At 39.3% G+C, this 23,861-nt stretch overlaps 1 protein-coding gene across 13 annotated transcripts in view; it reads left to right on the forward strand.

The window, feature by feature from the left end:
* The window catches only part of CASK (calcium/calmodulin dependent serine protein kinase), a 121,666-nt gene extending 98,130 nt beyond the window's left edge, over positions 1-23,536 (forward strand). For 5 of the 13 annotated variants that reach the window (XM_081003729.1, XM_081003724.1, XM_081003732.1 and 2 more), the window contains 9 exons: positions 754-822; positions 2,097-2,132; positions 5,724-5,920; positions 8,530-8,645; positions 14,800-14,880; positions 14,972-15,052; positions 17,160-17,362; positions 18,681-18,764; positions 22,170-23,536. In XM_081003729.1, coding sequence (XP_080859855.1) covers positions 754-822; positions 2,097-2,132; positions 5,724-5,920; positions 8,530-8,645; positions 14,800-14,880; positions 14,972-15,052; positions 17,160-17,362; positions 18,681-18,764; positions 22,170-22,346 — 1,044 coding nt within the window. In that variant the 3' untranslated portion in view covers positions 22,347-23,536. The remainder of the gene's footprint in view (positions 1-753; positions 823-2,096; positions 2,133-5,723; positions 5,921-8,529; positions 8,646-14,799; positions 14,881-14,971; positions 15,053-17,159; positions 17,363-18,680; positions 18,765-22,169) is intronic. The other 8 variants (XM_081003730.1, XM_081003734.1, XM_081003733.1 and 5 more) reach the window with 5 other exon arrangements.
* The last annotated feature ends 325 nt before the right edge of the window (positions 23,537-23,861 follow it).

The following is a 23,861-nucleotide window of genomic DNA, read 5'->3' on the forward strand; positions in this document are numbered from 1 at the left end:
CACACACACACACGTGTGTGTATCTATAGTATGTCCCACTTACATTTAAAGTTATAAAAAATAGACATTAATTTAGATTGTGTATTAAAAAAATATGAAAACACTCGAGATTCCTGGTTTCCACATAATGCTAAGCCAATCCATGGTTTAGCACAGTGACGGCCAAACTTGGCCCTCCAGCTGTTTGGGGACTACAATTCCCATCATCCATGACCTCTGGTACTGCTAGCTAGGGATGATGGGAGTTGTAGTCCCAAAACAGCTGGAGGGCCAAGTTTGGCCATCACTGGTTTAGCATGAACTTCAGAAGAGGAGAGGGTAATCATTTTGCTCCTCCCCTGTTGTTTTGCTGAGCTGAGCCATAGCTTGATTCAGTGTGTCATCTGAATCTGGATGCATGGTTTCACTCTCCCAGACAAACCTCAAACTGTAAACCATGGGACAAAACCTTGGATAAAGCTTAACATTAGTCTAGAGAGAGCTAAACTACAACTAGGTTTAAACAATACACAGAGCCAAACTATGGCTTAGTACAATATTGCATCAGGACCACCTGGGAGAAGCAAAGCAGCCACTTGCCTCTCTTCCAGAGTTTGCACAAAGCTGTGGTTTGGCTTTGTGTGATGTGGAAAGCAGACCGGGAAGGAAAAGGCAAAATAATTGGTCATAAGCCTGTGGATATAACTGTTGACATGAATATATCTGTGTTCTGCAGTAGTGTTGTGTGATAATGAACCTTGTGTCTTATTTCAGAGAGATTCCCCCTCTACATCCAGACAGTCCCCAGCTAATGGCCATAGCAGCATTAACAATTCTGTTTCGGTAAGACTTCTAGACAGAGAGTATTCAGATCTTGTTGGTGCTCATCTACCATTCCTGTTATGATTACATGTTCAGTAGAAAATTGTGTTCTGCTGATAAAATCAAGAATACTTAGAAGTCTAATTCCCCATTTGCTCTCATTCAAGGGTTTACACGACAACATAATCTTCTCATTAAAATCCCTTTAATGAGTTACATTCAACTGTAATGTAAAAATTCACTCATCCCTGAAATATGCTTATCATTACCCTCATCCTGACTTGCTCAAAACTAAACAAAAAGGCTAATTTCTATTTTCAACTTTTGAAGTGGTCTTTTGAAGCAAAATATTTGCACAGCAGGTATTTGGAGGGTTTTGGTTTTTTTAGACCTGGACATTTTTTATTTTTAAAGCTCTGTAGATTGCAGTATTGGTTTCCGCTATCTCAGTTAAGGAATTGGTGTGTCCTCTGCTGTTGTGGTATGTGCACATATTTTTGTGAAATATGAGCCTTGCCTGGATATGAAAAGCAAAAGGAACTGGCTTTAAACTGCATTTATAATCCCAAGCTATTAACATCACATCTTTAACACAAAGTACTTTCTTTTTAGTCATATGTTCAGGAAAAAAAGGTACTGTTAAACATAATGGCAGACACCGCTATTTTTTATCATTTGTTTTTCTCTGAACATATATGGTAAAACACTAGAAAGCACCTGTAGACAGATCTTCCTTGAGAAACACTTAGATAATTGTGCTGTTAACACATGTACTATAAGATGAGAAATGGTATCTGTTTCTGCGAACTTTCAATTAACGTCAATATAGACTGTTCTATATGTTGTTTAAAATACTGCCATTGTAATTAGCTACAGGAATAATTTGGTTTATGTATAAACACTAAGATTTATATGAATTAGAAATCTATTTAGACGTAACGGCTGGATACACAGTAGCTTTCAAATTGTAAAAACAGTTTATTTATATAATTGCCCCAATAGGAATATAATTAGAATGTTAAGACTAAAAGAGGGGTCCTCCTTTGCTTACAGGTGCTTTTGTGTTGAAGATGATGTATTCTTATTGAAAGCACATTTTCTGTCTGCTTAATTTTTACCTGCTTTCTTCAGCTTGCTGCTAAACAGCCTGGATTTGACATTTTTTCCTATTAAATTGTTGTTTCTGAAAATAAATTTGTTGTTAATACTTGCAAATTAACTATTTGCTTTGATACTGTTGACTGCTTTCAAAGTAAAATGAAGTTTTCTTTTCCTGGGTTGGCTTTGTTCTGCAGGACTTGCCATCAACAACACAACCAAAAGGACGACAGGTGAATAGCTATTCTACGTGGAAGCTTTCCTAATTTAGCGCCTTTAGTTTGTAGCAATCGCTCCTTACCATCTCAAATGTGGTATTCCATGATGTGCTGACTTTAACTCTAAAAACTTTTCCCATTTTGTGTTTTACTCACCTAGCTGATTCATCATAGTTCCATTTTCCTGTGACCTGAAATGTAGTTGTATATTTTTTTTTATTACAACTTTTATTATAATTTCTAATAGTAGCTATATTCAGGACCATGTGATGTGTTGATGCCATCATTCTTCTAATGTTTCGTTTTCATTGCATCTTCATGGTTGTCGTTTGCTGCCCTGAAAATAATATTTAGGCATTTACTATACATAACAGTTTTTCATGTGTGGTAGTTGTGCATTCTTGAGTATTTTGGTCTTAATAAATACTAGATTTTCTTAAGTTTCATTATGCTGAGGAGGGGATGATTAAGGGACAGTTCTTACAAGCTGGAATTTTTTATTTATGATTATTACTCAGGTATCCTGATAATATTTGGCAATACCTTTAGAATTTATTTATTTATTTGCTTGCTTGCAGGTTTATAAACTGCTTCACAACAAAAAATTACCGAAGTGGTATACAATAAAATAATAATAAGTATTACAAACACCATGAACAAAGGACAATAAAACCAGTTCTGTAGTTACAGTTATTATTGCACAAAATGGCTGGGTCACATTTCATGAAAAGCCTTTTAAAACAAAACTCCCTTTAGTTAAATATAAAAACAGCTAGGTGTTTGTCTGATTTCAAATGGTAACTGATTCCAAAGGGCTGGAGCTGCAACACTAAAAGCCTAGTTTCTACTGCATACTAATCACACCTCTGGGGCATGTGATACTTTTAGCAGTGCTCTATCTGAAGAGTGTAGTTCCAAGGCAGGGATATATGGGGTGAGGCAAGTTGTTTAGGACTTTACATGTTAAAAGCAAAACCTTGAACTGATCCCAATAGCATATTGGTAGCCAGTGCAGTACCGTGGCAGAGGTTTATGTGGTGTAAACAGGGTGTCCCAGTCAGCAACCTAGCATCTATATTCTGCAACAGCTGCAGATTCCAGACTAAGCTCAAGGGCAGCCCCACATAGAGCACCCTGTAGTAGTCCAGTCTTCTGGGTACCAGGACCATACCCACAGTGGCCAAGCTATCTCAGTCGAGGAATAGACATAGGATTTGAGCTCTGTTTATGTGTCCTCATGCAGCCCACTCACGGCATTCAAACACCAATCTAGACCCTGATTCAGATATTACAAAGAAGCAATTGTGTGTGGTCATAATTTTTTTGTCTGAATGTGCTTCAGTTTACATTTGCTTACCCTCAGCTTCATTTCCCATTTTAATGCTCATTCACCCAGTTTGAATAGATATCTGTTTGGAGCACTGTTTGTTCTTACCACCCTGGACGAACTTGGCCACTTTGTTACTCACCTGTAACTCTACATCATGACAAAGTTAAAACAAGCACTGGTTCCAATATTGGGGACCTCACATCCTGTCATTGTGAGAACTGTCCTTTTTTCTACTTTCGTCTTCCTGCTTGACTTGTTACTGTTCAGCCAGGTACCGATCCATTAAAAGACCTGTCCTCTCATCCCATGACTGACCGCTAAAAGTACTCAGATTCCGTTGATGACAAATTCCATCAAAAAGTTTTTTGAAAGTCAAAGTATGCAATAAAGCCTAGATAAGTCCTTCCGTATGATTACTGACACTCTCAAATAACTTTTAAGTTAGACAGAAGGTACCCTTGCAGACGCAATATTGGTCCTTTCCAGTCCTCAAGTACAGAGGCTGATCTTGGAGGTGTTAACAGATTTTTGTTAGATCAGCTATTTCATGTTTGAGTTCTTAGAAACTCCTAAAATGGATATCACCTGAATCCAGGGATTTGTCTGTTTTTAATTTGTCAATAAGGGACACGGGTGGTTCTGTGGGTTAAACCACAGAGCCTAGGACTTGCCGATCAGAAGGTTGGTGGTTCAAATTCCCGCAACGGGGTGAGCTCCCGTTGCTCGGTCCCTGCTCCTGCCAACCTAGCAGTTCAAAAGCACGTCAAAGTGCAAGTAGATAAATAGGTACCACTCCGGTGGGAAGGTAAATGGCGTTTCCATGCGCTGCTCTGGTTCGCCAGAAGCGGCTTAGTCATGCTGGCCACATGACCCGGAAGCTGTACGCCGGCTCCCTCGGCCAATAAAGCGAGATGAGCGCCACAACCCCAGAGTTGGCCACGACTAGACCTAATGGTCCAGTCGTGACCCTTTACCTTTACCTTAATTTGTCAATAAGACCCAGAATTTCATCTCTTGTCATCACTGTTTGGCACAGTTCCTCAAATTCCCTTTCTGAGAAAGTTAGTTCAGCTACAGGGATCTGTCCTACATCTTCCACAGTGAAAACAGATAGAAAGAATTCATTCAGCTTCCTCACAATTTCCTTTTCTTCCTGTTAATACATCTTTAACTTTCCTGTCTTCCAAAGGTCCAACTGCCTGTCTAGCAGGTGTCCTACTTCTAATGTCTTTTTTCCTTAAATGGTTGCTCTTAATGTTTTTAGTGATACGCTTCTCAAAAAAATTCTTTGCCTCCTGTATTGTCTGCTTGCAATTCATTCCAAAACATCACTTGAACAACAAATTATTTCAAACTAACTCATCAATTTCAAAAATAGTAGCATCTTTATTAAAAAAAATAATAATCCCAAGACTTGGGAAAATACAACCAAGAATTCCAGATTTTAAATTAGTATATATATTTAATACAATACATGTTGAATCTAAGGGCTAGATCTTTTCCTTCTCTCAGTAGACCTCTGGCCATCTGACAGCAAAATTAGGCATTCCTTCTATGATTCTGTCCTTCTTGTCTACAGCTGTCATGACTCCTGAAGGCTGGAGGTGCATGAGGGAGAACTGAGGATTAAGACAGGACTTGAGATGATGTTGAGGAAGTTATTGGGGAGCCCAGACAAGGAATCATTGAAACAGGGCTTTATAGACTGGCTTTCTGTCAGTTGCTTGAGGTCTTCAGTTGGGGTGGGATCTGCCGTGGGGTCCCAGTCCTCTTCCTCCAGGGTCTGGGTCAAATGGAATCTTAACATACATAAAAATGAAAGATTTAGAACACAGGAAGCTGCCTATAGATATGCCCCTAGTAATATAGCTTGTGTTCAGCACATAGTAAAGATGCACTGTGTGCATTATTATTTTTCATCTTCTGAATTAAAGTTTTTGTTAGTTAAGGTATTGTCCATTAAGTTATACATATTTCTATTTCATATTTTGAGTAACTAGTAACAATATTTTAATGCAAACAGACAAAGAGGTGAAGTAGAATTTCAAAGTTTCAATGGAATGTTAAAGCACTCCAATTAAAGGCTTCATCAAAATCATCACCACAGTTCTTTCCAGCTTTTTCTGTTTTGTTTTCAGCCGTCATTCTTATGTCTAATACTGGTATCTTCCTAAGCCTGGATGCAAACAGTGATAGTTAGATTATAGAGTAACATTTCACCTGTCAGTTCTAACCATATTAACATCGCATTGTTTTCACAAACTCCTGTTTTATAGATATATGTAAGAGCACAATTTGAATATGACCCAGCAAAGGATGACCTCATTCCCTGCAAAGAAGCTGGTATCAGATTTAGAGTTGGTGATATTATCCAGATTATTAGCAAAGATGATCACAATTGGTGGCAGGGTAAACTGGAGAATTCAAAAAATGGAACTGCAGGCCTCATTCCTTCTCCTGAGCTTCAGGAATGGTATGTTTGGAATTTTATAAAATTAATATGTCTCTAATTTAAAATAAATTGGTCTGTCAAAATGTGCCTACGATTTGAAACATTTGTTCCCTTTTTTCTGGCAAAAAAAGGTGTTTGATTTAGTCAATTAAATTGGTCATTCAGTCTAGTGCTCAAAACACACATACACTGTTATAGCAAGAACATGCACATATATCCTGAGACTACTCCTGGGAGAGGTAAGTGGTGGTAACACTGCAGTGATAAGATCAGTCCCTGTGGAACTTATTCAGGCAGCCTCTTTGTGACAAAGAAAAGAAAAATTGGTCTTACCTGAAGTGTAGTTTTGGGAGTGGAGCGTCGTTTCCAACGGAATGGGTGTTTACCATGTCTCACAACAAGGTGAACACCCATTCCATTGGATACGACGCCCCACAAACTAAAATATGCCTTCCATAATCATTTCTATCAACAATTCAGTGAAGACGCAGATGAGTGCTGCCATGACGTTTTCTCATTGATATTTTGAATAAGTGCTGTGGACAATCCATGAGAAATTTATGGTTGAAAATGGTGTTGCATTTGCCCTTCCTTGGCTAGACTGCCAGGTCTACTAAACCAAACAAATTGTTTGGGGAGAGTTGTGTGATTCAGCAACCATTTTTCCCCACCATCTTTAAAATAATAGTGAGATTAGACACTAGATAGTAGCTGTATAAATTATCTGCTTATACACTAGCCTTCAGAGGGCTTTTATCATTGCTGTCATCTGAGGCAGCAGCAGCTTTCTCTAATTTAAAAATGTATTGGTAATCCCATTCAACAACCTGCTCTTCCTTTTAGTGTAAATGGTTGCTAACATTTACCCTTACACCATGTTGGCATCGGACAAATAAGAGGATACTTTCAGTGCCTCTGTTTGGATACTATCATGTAGTAGCAGTGTCCAGATCAGATTGAAGACAATGTTGTTTTTCTGCAAATGCCTTGCAAAGCAAGTCCATAACAAACTGCAGTTAGTTCACATAAGTGACCAACCAGAGAGGGCAACAACCCCTTGCCTACGCAAAAGAGCTCCACCAGATGGCATGGCATTTGTTTCACTCCCATGGCATGACCTTCAAATGATATCTGTGTTGTGCTTAGTTTGATTCGGCCTGAATCTTACACTGCATGCCCTCAGTTGCTTTTCCTGCTGCTTTAAGTTTTGTAGCAATTCAGTTACCAAGGAGTAGCACCTTACAAAAGTGTGAGAAGAGAATGCCTAGCTGCCACAGCATTGTAGCCATACTCAACTTTTGATTTCATATATCAACCATTCTGTCACCAGAGTGACCTTTAGTGTCAATGGATAAATCTTCCAAATAATTCTTTAAGCCAAAGGATCCATCAGCTTCTGGAGAAGTACTGCAAAGAGCATGAACTGAGACTACTCAGGCCTACATAAGGTTGTGGTCAATTCATGACAAAATGTATTACAACGATACCCTCATACCCTGACTACCTAAATCTAGGACGCTGTTGTTGTTTAGTCGTGTCCAACTCTTCATGACCCCATGGAGCAGAGCACGCCAGGCACTTCTGTCTTCCACTGCCACTTAATCAAGTGTGTATCCTGCCTTCTGTGTGTGGTTTCTAATTAATTAATTAAACTTACGCCCTAGTCTTCCTCTGAGGAGCTCAGGGCAACTTATATATGGTTCTTAGTCAGCACCCCACCAAGGCAGCTTCCAAGATCATACTTGTTAGACTTCAGTAGAAGAAATGCATCATATAATCTTAGGCCATTATCTGGGTTTGTAACACATCAGCATAGCCAAATGATTGTCATAGCAGCCATGAAGTTCCTGCTAAAGGCTTGATAATAGCAAACCTGAAGACCAGGTCTGTAATTAGGAAGTCTCTAAGATAAAATCTCAGTCTCAGTCTTATCCTATATGTGGACATAGTCTGTACTGGTTATCTACTAAAAGGAAGGCTACCACTGTAGAGATCAGAGATGTACTCCGTACCCAAATTGTGGCTGATGTTGCACTAAATGACCAGGTGGAACAAACTGGACCACTATGGATTAAGCAGCAGTCCATCCTGCTTTTGGCAATGCGAATGAAATCAAGGCCTTCCTTCGTGTTTAGACTATGAAGGTCATGTAATTTAAGTTTGGTTTACAGATCACCCTGCTCTTGGAGGATTGTGTTCATGAGAGTTGCCCCAGGAGCTCCCTCCTGTCATCAGTCATGACAGTCGGTAGCCATGGCAGGATGAGAGGCTTTGAGAAACTGGAGTACCTTCTGCCATGCCCTGTGCTGTGACAGATGAAAAGAGCCACAGCTGTCAAAGTGCTGCTTCGCCCCTGCCTTAGCTCCTCTCACCAGCTGCAGCTATCTTTTAAAGCAGCAATAACTCATTTGACTCCATGGTGGCTGCTGGTGTGGTAAACAAGGAACTGGTGCTTTGAAAAGGGTCATCAAAAATTCAAATGTGAAAGCTGGGAAATGAATTTTAATCTGTCCTGCAAAAAAAAAAAAAAATGGTGGGGGAGATTATGTTAAAGATAAATATTAACATTGCTTCATTTAAAAAGTAATCTTTAGTAACAAGCTGATAGTTTTTTCCTCTTCACCTACAAGGCGAGTGGCTTGTATTGCTATGGAGAAGACTAAACAAGAGCAGCAGGCAAGCTGTACTTGGTTTGGAAAGAAAAAGAAGCAATACAAAGACAAATACTTAGCAAAGCACAATGCAGGTGAGAAAAACATAATGCACATAAAGCTGTATTTAACATTGCTGCATTGTTCATTATCAAGTAAAATTTTAATTTCACCAATGTCTCTCAGTGGAAACATTTAACTTAAAAAATCCAGACATTGAAGCGTAAGAAAGCATAAGCGCTAAACAGATACTGGTGAATAAACAATATATGGGAAAAGCAATGGTTAGCATAAGTTGAATATGGAAAATGTGCTGATGCATCTGGGGCAAGATCTGCATCTTGGAGACAGTGTTAGGTAATCTGAGATGTTGTACAAGAATGTTTTTGCAGCTGTACAGAATTTGCATATGCAGTTGAACTTCCAAGAAAATACAGTGCTCTTAAGAAATAAAACAGTTTTAATAAGTTTAACATTATGCATATCTTTTGAGAGTTAGTGTAATTTATTACATTTGACGCTTCTCACATCTGAGGAAGTCTCAAAGGGAATTAGCAAAAAGAAAGAGACTGGGTACATCATGGATTTCATTACAATGGAACTGAAAATTATGCATATTTTAATATACTGTATGTTTGCATTTGGGGGGTTTATATTTTAAGTTTTTGTGTTAAGACATTTCAGTCTAATGTGACTGAGGGCACTGTATTTCTGATGAAGATGTATTGTGGTACTCTGACACTCAGACAATTAAGCGTTATAGTGCACTTCCAAATTCTGGAACTTGCTTAAATATACAATTTGTTGTATATTTTTCATTCCTTTGCTATAGTTGAGGGAAGTGATTTTTGTTTTTAAGGAGTTTGGGAAAGGGCTATAGAAGAAAGGGTGGGAAATTTGGGACAACCTAGGTACAGTTGCTGTTGTGGGGCAGGGGAGGAGAGGAGCAATGAACATGACTGAGGAGTTTCGATAGCTTGAATGTGACAGTTCCAAGTTCTCACCAAATTTGGAAATATTTCACCAGAACTGTGCACACATTTTGAGACACACACCCCCAGACTCTACATTTGGGGGCTATTCTCTAAAATATATTATATGATTGCAGCAGTGAAAATTCCTGTAAATCCTTCCAGCGGCGTAGCGTGGGTTGTCAGCACCCGGGGCAAGGCAAGTAATTTGCGCCCCCTAACCCGGGGCAAGGCAAGTAATTTGCGCCCCCTAACCCCTAACCTGCCGCCGCTGCCAGCTTCTTCTTGCTGCTGCCTGGTCTGGTCTGGTGTGGTTCTCTCCCGCGCTCAGCGCTGCGCTGGGCGGCCGCTGCACTGTCCCTCCCCCAGATAGTCCCTCGCTCTCTCTCCGCACCGCACACCTGGCACCCACCCCCTCCACAGTGGGCGGCGACCCAGCGGCTTGGATCGGATTCGCACAGCCAGCACTGCAGTGAGAGAGAGTGAGTGAGCCAGGTAGGGGCTGAGAGCTGCGAGTGCGAGCGCCCCCCCCAGATGTTGCGCCCGGTGCGGCCGGCCCCCCTGCACCCCCCACGCTACGCCACTGAATCCTTCCCCCTTGCTTTTCATGCTAACATGGACACCTCCCACTTTGTCCTTCAGTGTCTTATGCAGAGTTGGAAATAGTATCTAAGCATTAGATACAATGTATTGTGAGTGGGCATCCATTGGTGCAACAGAACGGATATTTTTTATAGTCAAGCTACACATAGCTACACTGACAAATAGAAAAGGACAGTGCAAATATTCATAAGGGTTGCTTGTATATTAAAGACAAAAGTTCCTTTCATATTTATTAGCATAATTATTTCTATTCTATATGTTTTGCTCCAAGCTCCTAAAATTAGGACTGTGCCTGTTTGTTTGTTTGTTTGTTTGTTTGTTTTAAAAATATTTAAGTTTTTTTACAAAAACAAGTTGAAGATTAACAGTAGTAGTCAAAGTGTGAAAATATAGTCTGCATACATATTCCTGTGTGTGGTGATAAGCTCCTGTGTATAACATCAAATCTTCATATGAGACCACAAGCAGTTCCCCCATGGCCTGCAAACTCGTGTCACCTGAATGGTAGATTGAAATCTACTGTGAATGTTTTTCTGAAGTGGATTTTCCCACACAAGTACTATTCTGCTGTGTTATTTACCAATATAAAGCGCAATAATGTACTTCAAAATGGACCATTACCTAGATGAATCTGTTTTGTGAAAAAACTGTTACAATACAATCAGAGGCAGTAAATTCAGTGAGCCTTCCTTCTAAATGATCTTAGGATTAGTGCATTTTAATTTGGACCATCTAATGCAGAAATCACCATGTTGCAAAGCGTGCTCATTAAAATGTGAAATTTGTCAAAGTATGGGCAGGCAATTTGGAAATTGCTTCATATTGCCAGTGGGGTGCATTTCCTTGCATAGAGTCTTATGAAAACCTCAAATGTGTTTAAGGTAACAGGAATAAAATTCAAACAGTAAATGTTTCAAATTGGAAAGGCCTAATCTATCTGAGGTAAACTGTGTTAAGTCCGATTGATTTGAGCAGAGAGATTTAAGCATGTGCTTAACTCACCCTCTGAAATGAATGGGATTTAACAGTACTTCATTTGAACTACCGTACTTCATGCCCCCAGTTCTCCTAATATTCTAGGTTTGGTGGGGATTGGTCCATTCATAATTTATGGAATCTAGGAGGAGTCTAGTATTTATTATGATGATGATGAGTCACAATAAATTGTAGGTAGTTGTACATGTATTTTAAATCTGAGGCAATAACAAGTAAGTGCATAGGCAAAAATGGAGTCACATAACTTGGATACCTGATTTGTGTGCCATTATCTTCTTGCCTGTTTCTTGTGCTTTGGGTGAATGAGTGGTCCTGTCCCTACTACAATCTCTTATCAAAGAGAATTTGAAACTGCTGGCTGATGGCAGAAACTTTCTGGGTGTCAGACACCAATCCCCCCAAATAAATTCAGAGTTCTTTGTGCTTCACTGCTACCATAGAGATTGTCAGGACCCCTCAATCTGTGTGTTTTTAATATATTTGGGTTTTTTAAAAAATGCTATAGAATCTGTAGTGTACAGACCAGTTGCTAAAACTATCTCTACAACCCTTCCTCCCTTAATTCTTTCACGCCCCATTGTTCCACCTTTTCCTTTCAATTACTCAACCTTTGCACATGCGCAACATCTCATTCTCAATACTGATGGGGAGGCATGTTGCTGCCTTGTTAGTAATGTGTTTTTTAATTTTTAAAAAATACAACTTATAAATGGTGTCCTCCAAACAAACCAGATGGCTAGACACATACTTCACAAGGAAAGGAAAGCTCTTTAAAATCAGTTCCGAAATTCAAACTGGTTATTTTTCTCCTCCCTTTGAGTTGTATCCAATGGTGCATTTCCATAATTAGAAGGAATCATTCCTTTTGCAGAAGCATCTTTGATATAGTGGAGACCTCCACTGGCAAGAAGAGAAGAGGGAATTATCCTTTTAAGTCTGTGAAGCGGATTTAAGCATTCAGGGGGAAAGGGCATTCCATCCTACAAAAAATGGGGAGGAAATAGTCCTCTAGATCAAACTGTTCCCTGAATGGAAGGACACCATGGAATTCAGCCCTGTATTTATAGTGTATAGGCAGTATTTCCTACCTTCTCTCCTATTTCTGCTATCTCTGAATTCCTTTTTATCCTAGTTATTTTAGAAATTCTGGCCACGAGGCTCATTCTTGCCCATCAATATCTACAGCTAATTTGAAGTGCAGGTTATTACTTCTAAGTTTTATTTTAAAATTATAAAGTAAGAGTGGAATCTAGTGCTCTGTGAGTGGACTTCCAATTGCGCACAGAAGCATTGGATACAACCCTGAATTTATAAAGGCCAAGTGTTGTGGGTTTCTTTACTCTAAACACCAGACCATAGGCATATTCAGTTATTCGTCTGGTAATGCCAATGACAGCAACTTACAGGACAGAGCCAAGTTTTTATAAAACATGCTTATCATTTAACGTGATTTATTTGCCTTGTGTTTAGACTATTGCATGGTGAAGTTTATTTTGTGCATATACTTTTATTTTACTAATATATTATGAGCCATATTTCAATGACCCCTGTACATTTTTCATGCTGTCTTAATCCCAATGGCCTCTGTGCATGTAAGTAACCTGTCAAGTGACAATGCCTCTTTATTTGCTTCTTACGGTTTCCTTTCAGTAACTCCTTTTCTTTATTAGCTAGAAGTGTAGAAGTGTTTAAAAGTTCAGTCTGTAAATGTGTCCATGTACTCCTGAATTTGTGTTTAAAAAGTCATTTCTTCATTTCTGTTGGAAACCCTGAAATTATTAGTGGTCATGATTATTTACCAGAATGTTTTATTCTGTTTGTTTTGTAGTTAAGGAACTGTGTTCTGTTTTCACTAAGGGTGGTTCTACTCTTAGCAAATATAGCAAGGGCCTGAAAAGTACTACCGGGTGACCATTTTTGTTCTTATTAGCATGATATATTATTTTGGGGAGCTGGAGTGAAGTTTTTCAGAAGGGAACATTTTTTAGGACTTAATATTCCTAGTTACTGACTTAGGTGGGATATCGTAGAACAAGCTCTTTGATTTTAATAACCTGAGAATATAAGTGAAGCACGTTCTTGGTACATGGCAATATAGTTCTTGAGACATGTTTAGGGATAGCTCTGAAGAAATGTTAAAGATGTAAATATTAATATCCTATCAAAAAATACCTAGAATTTGCCTGGAAATGTTTTTGAAACTAAAATGTTTCGCTTGCTGAAGTAGATATTGGCTTTTAATTCATCAAGTGTTTATGCCCCACCTTTTGATCTCAAGGGACACCTCTGCCACCGTAGCAGCTATATGGTGTGTGGGGTTTATTTTTTAAGAAAACAAATTAAAAGCTTTCTGACATTCTTGACATAATATTGCTGTACCTGGAGATAGATTTGGTCCAAACGTAGCCTTCCACAAATGAAAGGGGACCTTCAGCTGGCCAAAATGGGCTGAGATCCAGTGGCAACTTCCCTTGGAAGAAGGGGAGGACGTAATTGTCATTCATTTCCCCACTCCCTCTGCAACCCTCCTCGCCCCTCCACATGCTCTTCCGAGGCTTCCCTGGTCCTCCAGAGCAGCTTGTTGGGAGGAAGGCAGAGGAGGCTGCCGGGAGAATGGGAAAACTGACCAATGACAAAAATAAGGAGGAGAGTACTATGGACAGAATTACACCTGCAGTTAGTCTGGATCCACCCACTGACCATCCTGTCCTGGAAATACATCTTTCCAGCTTTTCGGGGACATATGACTGAAAAAATGTTTGGATGTCCTGGTTCTGAATCTAAATTTAAAACTGTACTCTAATAAATTGATTAAAGTTAAGCCATGCATACTGTTAGGTCCTCCCTTTTTTTTTTTCAAAATCATAGTAGACAATGTTTAATAGAATGGCTTCTTCACTATTAACATCATCATAATTTAGATATTCAAATATACCCTTACAGTTGGCCTAAATCCTTCAACTGACAATTGTTTTCTATAGAAATTATTAAAACACCAGAAACCTGTCATTATTGGCCACAAGTAAGGACAGGGTTGTTAATATGATTTGCTGTATCATAGCAATTGACAGTGGTTTGAGATCGCATTGCAGTAAACATAAGGAAAATTGAGAACCTTTACTAGAGTCATATTTTATTAAATGCTTGAATTATGGTGGTGGCTTTATAGTGTGCCGTGAAGCCATCCTCTGTCATCAGATCTTTACTCACTGTCTGAAATTTAGAGAGCATGTTAATATAAAATTAGCACTTCTGTGTGAAGAGAACTCTACTTACAATTAATCTGATAAATGTATATGGAAGAGTAAGTAAAACAATAAAACCAAACAATTTAATGCATTTCGTTACTTTTGATAAAATCTAAATCTTTATTGTCTGTGTAAGTAGATGTTCTCATATTTGTATTCATCTGTCTACAAACTTTATTGCTCACTTTCAGGAATCCCAGAATTTTCCAGAAGCACTAATTTTTTGTAACGTGCATAGTGCATGATCTCAAATTCTTAAGCATGCAATTTGAAATATGATCCTAATATTGAAGCAAATTTAGTTTGTTTAATAAATTGAAAGAAGGAAATGGTTGGTTAAAATATTGGTTTAGCTTATAAATTTGACATTTGTGGATAGTAGATTCGCTATACTTTTTCACCTTATTTCTGGCTTTTGTTTTCTGTTTCAGTGTTTGATCAATTAGATCTTGTCACGTATGAAGAAGTAGTAAAATTGCCAGCATTCAAAAGGAAAACACTAGTCTTACTAGGTAATTTCGAGTATCATTTTTGTTCTATAATTGAAATTTAAACAACATAATTTTGAATCTCTGTGATAATATTAAATTTCCTTTCCTGTAGGAGCACATGGTGTTGGGAGACGACATATAAAAAATACACTAATCACAAAACATCCAGACAGATTTGCATACCCTATTCCACGTAAGTAACTGTGTTATGAGGCAGATAGCTGCATATTAACTACTAATTATGATATACCTAATTTGTTACTTTCTAACAATTGTAATTTGATTAAAAGCTAAATATGGTGGTGGTTTTCAGAGTTCCTCTACCAACTCCATCCATCAAGTCCCTTGCCACCTGCTTCACTTTGTGCATTCTGTAAACCATGTATGGAATATGGCCTGAATTTACTGTACACTGGAAGCAATCCCCAGGCTGTTTGCAGTCCTGCAGTCAGAGGTTGACCATAACTAATGCACAACTTTTATGTTGGGAACCGCCCTGCGATCTACAGATGAAAGGCAGTATACAGATTTAATTAATTAATAATATACATTGTTGTGCAAAAAGCAGAGCGCCAATACATTGCAAGAGACAACTGCAGGAGAAGGTGCTGCATGAAGAACGCATCTGATAGTTAAGAAGGCAATTCCTCTTTCTCTCTACACCCAGGAGAGATCATTGAGCAAACCAGCATGAGAGGAACTGCCTCCTGGAAACACTTCCAGCTTTTTTGTGTGCCCTTTCAGTCACAAGGCTGAAAATAAATTTTCTATCCTTTTCCTGACCCAAAAACCCTTAGCTGTGTTTTTTGGAAGTTTTTTCAATAAAGACATTTCAACTTTTCCTTTCTCTACACCCTAACCCCAATCTCAGAGTAGCAACTTGAGCCACGTACACCAATGAGCTGAAGTAGTAGAAGGCAGCTTCTGCTGCCTATCCCAATATTTTCTACTCTGCCAGCTGCTCTCCAGGATCTCAGGAAAGAATATTTCACAGCATCTACTACTGGAGATTGCCGACAACTATATTCTGTGTGCAAAATTATTTTATTTATTCATTTCCCTTCTGCCAAGCACCCAGGGTGGTTTACAGTTTAAAAGGACTACAACAAATGATACAGTATGTAAAGCTGGCTTGGGGGGTGGGGAGACTGCTTGACCTCATGTTCTCTGTGCCTCACCCTCCTCTTCCTCCTCACGGGGGTTTTGTGTCTGGGCCCTGGGTGGTCCACCTAGAGCAAGCCCTGAGGTTGTCTATGCCCTCTTTTTCCTCCTCATAGGGCAGATGGTGTCTATTGGCTCTGTAAGTGAGGGGGAACACCCTAGCTAGAGTGGGCCCTGACAACAAGCAATGGGCATTGCAGAATTGTAATGGGGATTATAGCATTATGTAGTTTCAAGTGAAACTTCTTTCATACCCCTTCCAGCTGATTGTGGAAGAGGAATACCTCAACAGCACCAAAGAACCCTAGTGCAGAAGCAAAATACTTTCCCTCATAAATTCACACAGTTTTGTGATCTGCCATGACAAATTTAGTCAGTTTTTCCTATTCCCTTCCACCTCCAGCCCTAGCACAACTCCCTGGCTGTCCGCTTCTCACAGTACAAATGTGGAACTTTCACCCAGCCACATTTACACTAGATACAGCTAGGGATAACTACAACATTAACTCACCTATATGTTTTCTGAGGTTGAGATATTATGAACTGGGGGTAGTAAAAAGTATGGGGCTGCTATACTCGTAAAAAAATTATTCTAAAGAATTGCTTTCAGAAATGTTTTCTTGAGTGTTCTGCAATTTAAAAAACATCATTCTTGTTTTCCATCGCATGACAAAACAATGTAAAAATACTGAAATAATTAGTGGTAGTCTTCGCAAATACAAATATATGAAGGTGAAAAATAATGTTGTCATTTAGTCATGTCTGACCCTTCGTGACCCCATGAACCAGAGCATACCAGGCACTCCTGTCTTCCACTGCCTCCCGCAGTTTGGTCAGACTCATATTAGTTGCTTCGAGAAAAATAATAGTCCACCATATTTACTTATGAATCTCTTTGGCATCAGAATATATGGACGGTCTATTATAATCCTTTGGAGCAAATTTTGAGGGCATGCAAGGAGCTGCTGCAAAGGGGTTGAGGGGAAGTTAAAGTCCCCTTACATGAGCAGAAGTCTGCTCCATTGCTCATGGACAGCATTGGCAACCATCCTGTATGTATGTCTGTATTATAGATTGGGTGTGAAACATGGCGAGTGAACAAACAGCTAGTTTCAGTGTTCTGACTCTTGTAATTACAGATACAACCAGACCACCAAAGAAAGATGAAGAGAATGGAAAGAATTATTACTTCGTATCACATGACCAAATGATGCAGGACATTTCAAACAACGAATATTTGGAATATGGTAGCCATGAAGATGCAATGTACGGGACAAAACTGGAAACAATACGGAAGATCCATGAACAGGGATTAATTGCAATACTTGACGTAGAACCTCAGGTAGATATAGAAGTGACTAACTCATTGTATTACAAATATATAACACGATTTTATTTTTGGCGCTAAATTAACACATTTGATATGTTAATGAGCTTTTCTTCATATATGAACTTGATTTTTAAATTGTTGGTATATATGAAAAACATATGACATTTTCCCACAAAATGAATCGGAGCTAACTATGTATCCTTTTTCTGAACATTTTTGTCTCTTGCAAAAAGAAATATGAAACAAAAAGTCCATCTGCAGTGTGTTTTACATCCCAGGTGGGCCACAAAAGTTTGTGAAAATATTTTCCAAGGCTGCCCCTAATTATTTAGGCAATCAGGCCAGTACACTGTCTTGTTAGTGGGGTGTAACCACCTCAGCAACAAGGATGTTCCATACCCATTTAGAATGTGGGTTGACACATAGCCAAACCTTATTGTCTGTGAAATCATTGCCTTTGCAACATGATCCCTGATCAGCTGGGATCATTCAGGGAAGAGAACCTGGGGAATATAAAATGCCGCTGAATCAGCAGTAGAGGGATAAACAAGCTGTGAACAGCAGTGGGAAAGGATGCAGCTAAGGGGCTTGTGGGGGAACATTTCCTCTCTAAATATTAAAATTTGGCGGGGCTCCTGAAAAGACTTCATACATAGCCCAAAGGGTTTCTTGCTATTTTTCAAGCACTAGTAAGAACAGTTGCGGACGGAAACAGTATTTTAAACTGCAGGTTGTCTTATGAACAATAGGAATTGTGCAGATGGGTTCTCTCATTTGTATAAATTGCAATGATATCAGCTTGAGTACTGGTTTGCAAAATCTTCAACATCAAACATCAAATACCTACAACTGTTGCGACCTGGTAGTCAGCAGCAGTTACACATACCTGCTATTCCTGGTTACCTAGTAGCAAATGAAAGCCCCTTCACCTAGTTCTCTGCACATCACAAAGAAATCAAAGGTGGTAAAGATCTCTTCCCCTCTTGCTGTCACTCCTAAGTTCTCTAGCCTACTTCCAAGTGTCACCAATGCCTGATACGAACAGAAAGTCAGAGGACAGGTGGGGGTCAGTGGGAACCACAAATAGTGTCTGCCTGCCAAGCCCAGATAAAATTGGGGGCCCTTGTATTATATTTAATTTATTTTTTACATTCAGTAGTACCATTGACAGAAACGAGTTCTAACAATGCATAGACATTTCGGGCGCTGCAAGGTTGGAAACACTTATCAACTTACAATTTGGCTTCCAAAAGGATCCAGAATCATGTTTTGTCTTCAAATGTATTACAATGTATGCCATGCTCCTCCTCCTAAAATATTCTTTCCTTAGGCCCTGAAGGTCCTGAGGACTGCAGAGTTTGCTCCTTTTGTTGTTTTTATCGCTGCACCTACAATTACCCCAGGCATTAACGAGGTAAGACTTTTGCAATGAAATCACATTTGTAGAGTACTTAAGAATAGGCACAAACAGAAACTTCATCCCTATTTGACGGAATTTAATGTGATAGATAATAGTGATGAATGAAATCTTGATGAAGAAATCTTATATTCATTATTGTTTCTCTGTACTGTAATGGAAGTTTAAGACTACGTCCATTCATTCATTTTCCTTTCAAATCATCATTTGCATAAATATCCCTTTTTCTTTACCTGCTTTACCTTGTTTTAAAACCTACCTTAAAAGCACATATTTCTAAGGACATGTCTGTACCACTCATTTCTGCACAGTCGTTCACTGAAAATGCATGAGAGGATGATGGAAGTCTGCCTCTCTGTTTTATGTCACTGATTGTCCCTAAATAGAAGTTCACATCAAGTTTCTTTACACACAGCTAGAGAATAACCTTTTTAAATATATAGATTTAGTTTGGACAATGTCTTGTGATGTGAAGACATTATCAGAGCTTCTTTTCCTTTTAATCTTTAAAACAATTTTTAGCATACTTACATTTATTGGGAAAGTAGGAGTTTGTTTTTTACTTTGTCCAAGCCCAGCTGCTTAAAACTTCCATATAGATCTATTTTATTCATTTCATTTTGTATCAAGTGTCAATGGTGTCTAGGTGTAATTGTATATATTTTGGTATTGCGTTTTATAAAAAGCAAAATGCTGAACTCATGATTCCAAGATGGAGCAAGCACCTGTTCACTGAAATTGTATGACAGAACTGACAAAAGGAGACAGAAATTGAAATGAAAATAAGTGTAAGATGTGGTGATGTCACAGACATATCCTCCTACATGACTGCCCTTGTTTTGTTTATTTTTCTTGAATTATCATTTTTACTTTTCTTCTCATTTTCTTGCACTTGTACTAATTTTATCTAGCTGCCAAAATGGTGCAGAAAGTTGCCTGTAAGTACCAGCTTAGGAACCAATAATATATAATCCTTATTATTTTAAGTTGCACAGTGGAAAGGTGCCAGACATGGACAGGAGCAGGAATTGCATTTCAGTAATGATGTCACAGACCAGTGAATGCACAGGTTACAATCCATGCAGGAGGAGGAGTAGTAACAGTGTATGAAGTAACAGTGTATGAAGGAAATATTTCATTTTCCCAAATATAAAATTATAGTACTTCTATTCAGTGCTTCTTTTCTAGAAAAAAAGGGTGACAGTTTTTACCATGATTCTCTTCCTCCCTTTTCTCTCTCTCTCTCTCACACACACTCCTGTCCCTCCCCCCATTAATTAAAGGCCCCTCTCCCTCAACCTTGTCCCTTCTGCTCTTCACACCTACCCAACAGCCTGCCCCCCCCTTCTCCTTCCTTCCCCTCCTCCCAGCCACCAGCCACACCGTCCGCACTCACCTCTATGGCTTGCCCCAGCCCCAGAATGGAGGGCGATGGAGCCTTGTCCGCCTTCTCTCCCTCCCACCCCGTACACATGCAAAGAGCGAGCAGAGATGAAAGGGAAGTGGTACTCACTCGCTCAGCCGCTTGCAGCACTGCAAGGCAGCAGCATAGGAGCATGTCCAGGGCAGAAGAGGGGGAATGATGCAACCTGTTGACTGAGAGCAGCAACTCCAGCCCCAAACAAGGACCTCCTTTTCCTCACTGCCACTGCCTCAGCCTCCTGCTTTTTGCAATCCCCCTTTTAGCCATGCTTGCTTGCTTGCTTGCTTGCTTGCTTGCTTGCTCTCCCCACCCTCCATATACCTTATCGCAAGATTGGTGGGGGGGTGCCAGTACTGCATACTGCTGAGTACTGCCAGAAAAAAAGCACTGCCTCTGCTGATAGGAAAATGTTATATCCCTGAAGCCAAAATGCAGCTTCTTGGTAGATACTTAGACTAATGAGGAACAACTGCACTTTCTTTGCCTTACACCAGGCATCCCCAACCTTCAGCCCTCCAGATGTTTGGGACTACAATTCCCATCATCCCTGACCACTGGTCCTGTTAGCTAGGGATCATGGGAGTTGTAGGCCAAAACATCTGGAGGGCCGCAGGTTGAAGGTGCCTGCCTTACACCATGATCATTTTAAGGCCCATAGTATCACCAGGGTGTGGCTATAACATGCCTGGCTTCTGAATCCATTGGCTCTGAATCTTAGTACTTTTCTGCTTCACTTCCCTTTCCTGATACGTGCCTGTTCAGGAGGAGTGTGGTACAAATGGAAATGACAAGCGCTCAGAGTAAAGCCTCACACAATTTTCTCAGAATGTGTGTTGTTCTGTGAATGTTTCCCGTGGTGGCAATTTCATATAGGCCAAAGTAATGAAGAGGGAGCAATATATCTGTGGATTAGTTGATACCGCAGGTCTCATGTTGCTAATGCACAATACCCAAACTAGAAGCTCTTTGTGTGCGTAGGCTGCTCCTATTGGAGGGAGCAGAGTTGTCCCTGTGAAGGCAACACCAGCATTTATAGGTTTAGAGCACATGTGGGATACATACGGCTCTCTGGTTGTTGGTCATGCTGGCTGGAGTTGATGGGAGTTGAAAATCCAACATCTGAAAGACCACAGGTTCCCCACACTTTTAAAGGGTTTGCAAAAGTGTGCACATCAGAAAAACTTAATATGATCCTGTAATGGTTTCCCAACTTCCCTGTTCTCTAATACACTTTAGTAGTTCATGTGTACCAGAGAGCATACAATGTATTCCTTTTAGTCAACACCATCTACCAATTCGTTGTGAATAAAGGAACTTCCAGTTTGTGTGAATTAAGCGATTTCACAAGGGCCGCCCCATTCATTTAAATAAGGGGGCGACTAACATGGGGCCCTCCAGACATTTCAGGACTACAGCTCCCATCATCCCTGACCCTTGGCCATGCTAGCTGTGACTGATGGGAGTTGGAATCCAATAACATCTGCAAGGCCACAGGTTAGCTCCACCCCCACCCACCCCCAATTTAGAAAGAGACAACAGAATCATGCTCATGTTCCTTTATGCGTGCAGATCTGCTTCTTTCACTGAAATGAATTAGATTGCTCATGTGCCTTAATCAAATCAATGCATAACAGAAGACAAATAGGTTGTATGTGGTGTGTTGTCCTTAATGACATAGCCCTCCACACCCCTTGGTCCTTGTTTATGCTGATCCTTTTTTCTCATCTTCATTCCTTGTCCATTCAAGTCTCCCTGAAAGTAGATAAGTGTATGGTTGTGTTGTGAGAAACCTAAGACTGTGGCAAACTGTATAACAAATTAAGTGGAATTTGGCGTTTATTAAGGTACTAAATCACTGACAAATTCTTAGGTAAGAATTTCATTTGGTAGTCTCTTCTGTATAAGTAACACATGCAAGATATAATGGCAAGAAAATAATACATGTGTTTCACCACCCCTTTTCCCCCATCACTGTGCAGGATGAATCTCTTCAGCGCTTGCAAAAGGAATCTGAAATCTTACAGAGAACATATGCACACTACTTTGATCTTACAATTATCAACAATGAAATTGATGAAACAATCAGGCATCTGGAGGAAGCCATTGAGCTTGTTTGTACAGCCTCGCAATGGGTTCCCGTCTCCTGGGTGTATTAATCTTATCACCGGAAGAATTTTATCATTACTGGGAACCACCTCATACATGGAAGAACCTCTTTGTTATTGACCTTGTGTCAACAGGTCTTGGCCCCTAGAGACTACCTAGATGTAGTGTGACCTAAATTTATAATTATCGTCATGTCCTTATAGATAGGAGGAGAAAATGCTAATTTAAAGAGACAGTATCTTTTTTAATCAGTTCTCCTAAACTTTATTAAAATGTATCTTTAAATATATGTATTATTCAATCCTTTGGAATGTTATATTTTTGGAAATCATAGCTTTTAATTTCAAAGGCCCCTAAAACTGCACAAAATAGATGCTGCTTTCTATAATCTATTTTAATAATAATATGATCTGTTACTTAACTTGGGGTTGGAACACTACATTCTTTTTAGAGTCTGATTTTGTGAATTGGAATACCTTGCTTTCCTTTATTTATTTGAAATTATTAGCCCAATCATAACAAGATCAATTCTTAAATTCTAATGGCCTTCCTTTGCTTTTTTATTTTTAGAATAGTATTTTGAAGTACTTTCATGTAATATCCGAATAATGTGATACTGTCTCTTTGAAGAACTCTGTAAAACTTATAGAGATTTGAAGTTGGGTCTTGACTCTTAATGCATGTGGGCAGTCGCAAGCGTTCATGCTGTTGGTGTATCTGTGTTGAAAAAAAACTGTAATCTACAGCAAAGTACATTCCGTTCATGGGGGGAAGTACCCAAGGGAATAAAATTAAGTACTATGACTAAGTTGTAAAACCTATGCACATCCCTTGCATTTTGGGCAACTTTATAAACAAAAATCCTAATTTTTATTAATAATCATGTAGTGAAATGTGTTTGTAATTTTGTCTCAATTTAATTTGTTGTAAAGGTGGGAGGGGGAAAAAATTACTGGTTTCACCATTTCAGATCTGTGTTGTCTGAGAGTATTAACGTTTTAATTACGTTTAAGCAAAGAAATGCTGATTTTTAATATGTATGTAATTGTTTTGAAAATGCACACATTTTAAGAGAAAATACTGTGCAATGAAGAAACCAGTTTAGGCATTGCGATGAACTAACAATTCCAAAAGACTCATCTGCCGCAGCCCTGTAAATTCCTTTCAACGGTAAATGACTCTACATTCTGACCAATTTTTTATTTTAAATATACTTCCTTTTATGTGTTCAACAATTAAATGCCTTGGGTCATTCATTTCATCACAGGATTCTTCAGGTGCTTCAAAAGCCAGTCAACTCCTTTGTAGATGTTTAGGGTGGGGAGGGATTCTCGCCATCTTTGTGTTGATTGGCATACGTGGTTTGACTGCAAGACTTGAAGACTTGTGGCTCACTTAGCAAATAAGGGTTGCTTCATACAGTCACATTTTTAGCATGTGCGCATATTATACATGCTAAAAACAATATACCGAAAAAAATATGCGTAATAAAACAAACATGTAGTGCACAGGTACAAATCTCCGGGAGCTTCCAATTGGCCACGTCCTCCTGCAGTGCATACTGA

The sequence above is a fragment of the Podarcis pityusensis genome (genome assembly GCF_964106645.2).
Source record: "Podarcis pityusensis genome assembly, chromosome: 4".
NCBI lineage: Eukaryota > Metazoa > Chordata > Lepidosauria > Squamata > Lacertidae > Podarcis > Podarcis pityusensis.